Source organism: Cydia splendana, chromosome 11, assembly GCF_910591565.1.
Source record: "Cydia splendana chromosome 11, ilCydSple1.2, whole genome shotgun sequence".
NCBI lineage: Eukaryota > Metazoa > Arthropoda > Insecta > Lepidoptera > Tortricidae > Cydia > Cydia splendana.
The window spans coordinates 17,471,892-17,480,695 of record NC_085970.1 but is presented as its reverse complement, the minus strand read 5'-3'; the positions used below and the strand labels follow the sequence as shown (position 1 = coordinate 17,480,695).

The 8,804-nt window shown below is 39.8% G+C and overlaps 1 protein-coding gene across 3 annotated transcripts in view; it reads right to left on the bottom strand.

Moving 5' to 3' along the window:
* Positions 1 to 3,882: 3,882 nt before the first annotated feature.
* LOC134794872 (protein mini spindles) overlaps positions 3,883 to 8,804 on the bottom strand; it is a 36,177-nt gene continuing 31,255 nt past the window's right edge. For 2 of the 3 annotated variants that reach the window (XM_063766683.1, XM_063766681.1), the window contains exons 30-35: positions 8,271 to 8,427; positions 7,544 to 7,593; positions 6,849 to 7,002; positions 6,289 to 6,353; positions 5,606 to 5,737; positions 3,883 to 4,984 (exon numbers count right to left, since the gene is read on the bottom strand). In XM_063766683.1, coding sequence (XP_063622753.1) covers positions 4,889 to 4,984; positions 5,606 to 5,737; positions 6,289 to 6,353; positions 6,849 to 7,002; positions 7,544 to 7,593; positions 8,271 to 8,427 — 654 coding nt within the window. In that variant the 3' untranslated portion in view covers positions 3,883 to 4,888. Of the gene's footprint in view, positions 4,985 to 5,605; positions 5,738 to 6,288; positions 6,354 to 6,848; positions 7,003 to 7,543; positions 7,594 to 8,220; positions 8,428 to 8,804 lie in introns of all 3 variants that reach the window. The other variant, XM_063766682.1, reaches the window with a different exon arrangement.

The following is an 8,804-nucleotide window of genomic DNA, read 5'->3' as shown; positions in this document are numbered from 1 at the left end:
CTCAACGCCGAAAATCGAACAGTGCTCGATAAAAAAGCGCCGCGCTTAAAAACCGCCTTCGTGTGAATACATACATGGTTATCCATTGGTGTCATTCAAACGCTTTTTTAACGCGCGTTGAAAAAGCTGCCGTGCGAACGGGGCCTAAAGAAACGGACGAGTGTAGTTTTTTTGTTCTTATTTACTGACAAATTTGGTTTGCCAGATATTTTATATTTCTGTCGCACACTTTCTGCCAAGAAATACAGGGGAATAACAGTTTTGTCCCTCTCAGCAAAAAGTACCGGCGATCAATGTTATTATAGTTTCTCACATGGGCATTATTTCCCCCATATTTTACAGCTGGTAACTAACTACTGAGAAAGAAAATCCCAGTTATTATTCTAACACAAATTTACTTTGGTCAGCTGGAATTTTTGGTCCCAGTAGATACTAGTCGTAAAACTGGGTGACTGGGTGGTGATACCATGTGGGAATACCCTATATTTCATTCAAAAAGGTCCTCAGTTGCACAAAACTAGTCTACATATTATAGATGGTAGGATCCTATACAATCCTATAGATGTGCTATACGCGTGCGTCCGTGAGGGACGAAACATACGCAATGCGACACTATGATTGGTCAAATTTATTTGTTGCCCACCATAATCCATACTAAATTTACGGTGGGGAATAAAAAAAATGTAAGACTGACAAGGACAAACAATAATAGCTTTCGCTGCTACTCGTACTGAAAGATACATATTTAAGACTATCCCGTCCGGTCATTTCTCCCCACCCCTCATGCCTACAGTAAACGATACGAGTAATGAAACAATTATTCAGTGTCGTATGAACTTTATAATTAATAATATGTAATCATGATTTTAATACATTAATTTACATGAAATAAATAAATGCTAGTAATTAATGAAGTCAAATCTGTTAAAAACAATAAAGAAGATACAACCGCTAGACTAAAGAAACAAAGCAAGGCTTAAATATAAACATGCCTTCAGTTTTGGACACAATCAATAAAGATTTACCCCCTTATTCATAAAACTCTACGGGCCTGATTTAGTTTAAATTGTTTTATCCCTTTCTTACAAATACATAAGTCAAAATGACAGATAAAGACAAACGATTCATAGCACCTAATTCAGGCCAGTAACGCTTGTTTATGATTATGAATAATTGGGCTATAATATAGATTTTAAAGCATAGCAAATACGGCCTAGTTATAAAAGACGCTATACCATTTAAAAGCTGCATTTGAGACGCATATACACTGTAGAAGCCTTCAAAGCATTCAACAGCCCCTTGTGCTGTTGAATGCTGCAGTCGAACTGCAGATGTAGTGCATAATTATTTTTCATCGTATATTCACGGAAACTTACGAACGTGTCTTGCTTTCAGTCAGTCTCGTAGAGAAAAAATACATAGAGTGCTCACTCCATACTTATTTTAGTACCAAAAAGACTTATTTTCGTAGTCGACATCTAGCATCGAGTAGCGAAATAAATACTGAGGTTGACTGAAGTAGCATGACAAATACGAACGTTTCCGAGAATATACGTTGGAAAATAATTATGCACTACATGTGTAATGTAAACTGCCCTACACACTGTGTATTTTTTTATAATGCGTCTATAACTAGGCGCTTAATAGTACATTACATACCTATTAGGGAGGTAAATTCGTAAATGCTCCAAATCGCAGGTGTTTGTGGCCCGAACCGAAGATGAGGGCATAAATATGCGATCTGGGGCTTTTACATTTACCGCCCGTGGTTTGTATAAAGTTTTACGTCTTGCCTTGGCCAGGCAAATGATAAGGCGCTCAACCAGCCATCGACTGCTACTTCTATATCTAAAGGACACGTGATAATGAAAATATATGTAACAGTAATTTAACTATCAGCCTAAGTGGTCTATTTGAATATGATACAGAACCATTACTTTCACGCCCCAAACTAACAATTTTATAATGGAATAGGGGGACTAGTTTACATGATGAATGAAGAATGAGATATGAACATTTTGTACATCGAACCAATACTGGAAAGGGAATGTTTTTTATTATTATGTAGTTTTAGTTTTGCCCTCAAGTCGCAAAATTACTATAATTATAACATTATTTTAAATCATATCAGTCTAGCTATATTCCTTTTAAAAACTGGAGTAATATTTGAAGTAAAACAAACTATAAACTATGGCCTCATCGCAGCTTAACCAAGTTTTTTACAAACCTACTGGATGACCTCTACTCGCTTCAACCAACACAAGATAAACCATAACATGAGTATTAGGTTAAAACATTAACTCGAAAACAGTCTTAGAAACATCGAAACGCTCAAATAAAACTAGATCAGGAATTAGGCAAGGACTTAAAACAGACAATGCTACAGATACATACCTAGTTAATTACTGCTGCGCAGTGTTGCTCCATAGAAGCACAGAATAAATAATAGTACTAGGTACAGAAGGTTTACTCTTTAACAAAACGCGTCTAAACGACAGATATGACCGCTAGGTGGCGCAAGCTCGAGCAAGCCGTTCCGCAGCGATGCGCAGCAACTACTACTGCTAGACACCAAAATTGGTGTAGGCCGCATGTACTTGTAGCGACGCGACGAAATTGCGGAGTGAGCCACGCCTGACAGAGGTTAACTGCGGTGTGGATGCACCTTTATCGATAACATGTCCCGCAGTTTCGATCAGTATTATGTTAAGGATTCCTGACCTAGTTACATCATACATAAATAACAATATCAATTAAAAGAATACGCGTGAATCGACAATAATAGTCTTCATGCGCGATGAAAACTACATTGATCTCATAAACATACAAAATTATAGCACTATAGATTTTAGCAATGGAATTAGTCTATAGACTAATATAGATTAGTATTCGTAAATATTGTGTTTTGGCTAGTTTTACATGGTTATAAAATTACTAAATATTTAATTTATACACAGATAAATTTGATCTATCATGGTTATTACGAACTGCTTATAGTAGTCACCGAATACAAGATTTTTACAGATAATTTATAATGAAGATGATAATTAAATTTTAATGTTTCATTTCAGATACGTTCACAATGTACTGGGCATTCTCAAGTGCAATCTAGTGCTTAAACACAGACATATCCATAACATTGAAGACACGATGGTTAACAACCTACGATTTAGATATAAGTATACATCTCTGTCGACTATCATTAGTTCAACCTCGCTAATGTTTAAAATCATTCGTCATCATTTAAAAACAACCGTCATACCGACTTAACGAATATTACAGGCAAGACAACATAGGTTACGCTGTTTCACGCTTCTCAATAAGCAAGTCTACATCGAACATATCTTACAAAAAGTTTATGGCAAACATTTCATTTTTGGTACAAGCCTTTCTCGCTGACTGTACTTTTCTTACCACAGGCTGAAAACCCCAAACACAATTACTTTGCGTTGTTTCATCACAGAGTTCCTATGACCATCTCCTGTCTCTATCATCAGATCAGCTCGATGGTACCATAACATTAGATTGTCTCCCGACTTACATATATGCAAATTTCGGCTCAGTCGGACATCGGGAAGTGGGTCAAATTTAGCTTCCAAGATTTGACCCACCCTAAGTAGGTAACTAACAAACCAACAAACTTATATACTAACAGTGCAACTGTTAGTAACGGCAAGTTTAATGAAAGCTAGTAAAATATAAAGTTTGACGTAAAATCTTTTTCAACGATTTGAATAGATTTTTATTCAAAAACTTACTCGATGTAGACCTGCTTATCGAGCATGCGTAGGTCCGGTTCGCGAAACATAAGACCAACATCTCAAAAGCCAATCTAACTGGAGAAATATCTAACAAAGACATTCGTATGCAGTAATCCCTTAAATGGATAACGAACAATGTCACAACTGAAAAAATTTAGTTCATTTACACAGACAATTCATTTGTTTATTCAATGAAAAATGAACCGTATTACGCACGTCTGAAGCATATTTTACCCTGTATAGGCTGTTTTTCACGTCATGCGCAAACGTTCATTAAGTCGTGGACGCTAACATTTCCAATTCCAAACACATAGGCCTTTTATAAGATAATTAATACTAAGGTCGATAGGAACTAACTAAGAAATTGAATGTGGGTCCATGAAATTGTCATGTTTCGTATTGTCGATTTGAATGAAGGTAGGCAATCTATATTTTGTGATGTCTTGTGGTCATTTCGATAACAAATTTAACATGCATGTTTAAAAACAACAGTTCAAAATATTTTTACTCACACAATGACAACAAGTACTTCTTCCACCCCATTCAGACCCATCCAATTTGTGCACATCTGCATCGAACTGTCAATTTTAATGTCACTAGATTTCATTTTCAGTTCGCTTTAACAAGTATTGCAGGTCTGAAAGGGGTAATGCTTTTTACAAGATTGCCAATCTAATATCGATAAGAAGATTAACCTTTAATACGCCATCGTGGCACGAGAATGGTGACTAGTGACATGAAAACTCAAGAAGCGCAAAAAGTTCGACTTTAACTCACGCATTTTCTATAGATTTACTTTCTAACGGATAAATTCAAAAGTGGAAAAATTACTGTCTTGGGTGAGACTTGAACTCACGGCCTCTGGATCGCTCTGGATACTCCGGCGCTCTGCCAACCAAGCCACCAAGACCTAATCCATAGCCAGCCACTTTCCACTTTTGAATTTATTCTAATTAATATCATCGTTCGCAGACGTTTCTGCTTGTTAAAAAATAATTTTTCTAACGGATTTTGACGAGGTTAACAACAGACGGTGTTATTGTTTGTACTTCACGTATAGACGAGACGTTGTAAAGGTTAACCGTAACGCCGGGTTCAGAGAGCTGCCTGGAGAGAGCGCGGCGTCCTTATCTCTTGGAGGAGCTTTTGATTTGTTGCAGTTTGAGGCGGAGCGCGTCTACTGCCGCCTCGTTCTTGTGCGACATCGCCTGCGTCGAGTGGAGCTGGAGACAGATAATAGTTATATTAGAATAGCCACAGAAATTTGAACCTTTAGTGTAGGAAATAGAGTTGATTTTGTTGTTCAAAAACTGAACGAAACAAAGCAAAAGCAACTCTGTTCCAATCGAATATGATTTAAATTTCATTGAACTGAATAAGTACTGTAGGTAGAACCTTGGGCCTTAGGAGGCTAAAATAAACCCCTAGTTAGTTAATTAAGGTTAAGGCCCTAGATCACGCGGCAGGCCTAAGAAGCGCTGGCTGGACGTCGTGAAAGCGGATATGAAAGAGAATAATCTCACACCTAAGGATGCCGAAGCCCGGGCAAAGTGGAGAAGATTTAGTAGGAAAGTATACCCTGGCACTAGGCCGGAAAACGCTAGGTTGAAGAAGAAAACTTAAACATCAAAAAAAATTCTCAGAAAAATAGAAATAGCAGTTTTTCTCCGCAGATGTCTAAAAGAAAATTTGAAAAACTCGTTCGTCATGTGTGTGTAGTCGATCTCATACATTTGGTCTGGATTTTCCGCTCGCCGCGCCACGCGTTATTTTCGTCCAGTCCGGTTAAATTTGTGTAACGTCGAGCATTATGAAAGGGGTCACATGTAGACCTATGGACGCACCTCTAGCTGCGGGTCAATGCTGTGTGCGCGCGGCAGGCTGTGCTCGATGATGGAGTCCTGCAGCCCGCGGTTGTCCACCGGCGTGCGTGGTTGCGATGTGGGCGCTGACTCTGTCTTCATGCCCGCTTTTGCCTGGAAATATTTAAAAAAAACATTAACCAATCGATCAGGCAGATCTCCAGGAGCTCGGCGTCAGTGGAAACTAGCGTTAATCCGCGCAGGACCGAGTAAAATGGCGTCCTCTTGTGCTGGAGGCCAAGACTCATTTTGGGTCATCGCGCCAAACTAGTAAGTAGTAGTAATCGATCAGGAGAACTTGCAGTTGTAATTAGAATAGACTGATTCGTAATAAAAATCCGCCATGGACAATAATTTAGCACGCCATGCCACCATATTCACTTTGTGCATGACTATGGGTATGGGACACCATGCATCTGAAAGTTAACAACATTCAAATAGTAAGAAAAAATTGTCCCATAAAAGTTCAAACTTTTTCCAATGACGCGTTGTTGTAGCTTGCATTACCCCCCACCAAGCACATTGCGCCAATAGAATACTTTTTTAGCCAAAATCGCATTGGCCCGTCCAGGTCCGGGTCATGTTGCCACAACATAAATTAAAGTGGATTATGATTATGAACCATATTATTGCATCATGATAATAATATATTGAAAGGTACATACCTGCAAAGCTCTTAATCGCTCCATGAATACTAAATGAGATTTCTCCTCCGTTTCGTTACTAATATCTGAAAATAAACGAAAACATCGATTTAGCATAGTTTCGTAACGTTAACGAGCATCAAACCGTTTCAATTTCGTTAGTATTTGAATGAAATGTAGATAGGTATACAATGTTTTAAAATACGATCAAGTAAATTGTACAGTCCTGCAGTACCTGCAATAATATGTTACTCTTCGAAGGCCGCAAAAATATGTGACACGCTCATATGGCTCTACAAATAAAATCGTGCCAGATATTTTTGCGGCTTTCGTTGTTACATATGTTACTTATTATTGCAGATGACTGTACCTACGATGTGCAAGTTACAGTAATAATCCAAAGTGGAGAATATTCTGAAAACTTGTGGAAATTTTCGAAATAATTAAAGGAAGTTTTTATTTAAGAAAGTCCCCGATTCCCGTTACGAAATTTGAAACATTCCCGAGACCTTTCTACGTGGAAAGTTTGCAATTATAAAACTTTCCATCGGCACTTCTCTACTAAAATGACAGCAACTCACCAATGTTTTCCGATTTGTAGTCGTGTTTGTACATGGGCATAGAGTTCATTTTCCTCTGTTCGGCGACCTCGCGCAGCCCGCGCTCTACGTAGTTGCGGAAGTAGAACGAAGAACCTTGCATGAACGTCCAGATGTCCACTTCTGGGTGCCGCTCCTAGAAAATATTTTATTTGAAATAATTATCTAATATTTACGAAGGATACTGGAGTTTTTCGGTCACATAGCCAGGACACGCCACCACAAGCTTGAACAACTCATCGTTACTGGCAAGATTGATGGCAAACGACCTAGAGGCCGTAGACCAACAAGGCGGGCAGATCAAGTCTCATCATCATCAACTGCGCGTCGAGCTTCACGATGCCAAAAACAGGCACAGATGGCGGGACACCGAGAGAAGCTGATTCAAATGAGATTTTACACTCCGCAATGAGGAACACTACGCGAGGAGGAGGATTTTATATTTAGGTCTTTCATGGATACCCTTCCCAAACTTCAGTCGACCAGGGACCGGTTTAGATAATGATCAGCGCCAGCCATCCGTTAGCTCGATAGGTGGACGACTATCGGAAGATTGCGAGTCACTTCTGGATCAGATTGAATCAGGACCGGTGGCGTACTTGACGACAGGCCTACGCTAAGCCTGTTAAGGTTGAAAAAAATGATAATGGTTATAAGGTTAGACAAAATACACTTACGCGGAGGTCGTAAAGGTGAGCGAGGGCTTCGCTATTGTGCTCCTTGCTGCCTATACTTACGCTTCAATATCAGCGCGAGTTCTTCATGGACAGCGCGTGGTAACCTCGAAGTCACGCTCAGCAGCGCTGAGTTGCCTTTAGACTGTAGCATGGTATGTAGGGACAGAACTTACGCGGAGGTCGTAAAGGTGTGCCAGTGCTTCTTTGTTATGCTCCTTGCTTCCTATGCGCTTAGTATCAGCGCCAGTTCCTCGTGAACAGCGCGAGGTAACCTCGAAGTCGCGCTCAGCGGCGCTGAGTTGCCTTTACACTGTAGCAAGGTATATAGGGACAGAACTTACGCGTAGGTCGTAAAGGTGTGCTAGTGCCTCCCTATTGTGCTCCTTGCTGCCTGTACGCTTCAGTATCAGCGCCAGTTCCTCGTGAACAGCGCGAGGTAACCTCGAAGTCGCGCTCAGCGGCGCTGAGTTGCCTTTACACTGTAGCAAGGTATATAGGGACAGAACTTACGCGGAGGTCGTAAAGGTGAACGAGTGCCTCCCTATTGTGCTCCTTGCTACCTGTACGCTTCAGTATCAGCGCGAGTTCTTTATGGACAGCGCGTGGTAACCTCGAAGTCACGCTCAGTGGCGCTGAGTTGCCTTTAGACTAGCATGGTGTGTAGGAACAGAACTTACGCGGAGGTCGTAAAGGTGTGCGAGTGCTTCCCTATTGTGCTCCTTGCTACCTATACGCTTCAGTATCAGCGCCAGTTCCTCGTGAACAGCGCGAGGTAGCCTCGAAGTCGCGCTCAGCGGCGCTGAGTTGCCCGTCATGGATTGTAGTAGTGACGCGCCGTTTAGGGCGTCCGGCGTGTTTTCTTTCTTCTCGTCTAGTTTTAATTGCTGGAAACGGAAGGTTAGTTATAAAAGGTATCTAATACGTGAATTATATTATTATTTATAAGTAACTTTAACTACCTTCCCGTCGGCATAAATTTATCTTAATTCCTGAGTTGCGCAGTAGCCTGTATTTTTGTTAGAATTATAATCATTTTCAAGTATGCCTGCAATCTATTAGGTTCGATTTTATTTAGAAGCGTTGTAAAACAAGCAAATCGAAAGTTTCTAAAATGAATAAAACCAATTATATAAGCAAATAGTTTTATATTATATTAAAATGATTGGAAATTAAGTAACTCTACTGATATTCGACCAAAGTTTTTATAATCCGCAACGCAGGCTTCGTCATTATAATACATGTACAAAATCAGCAACATGCT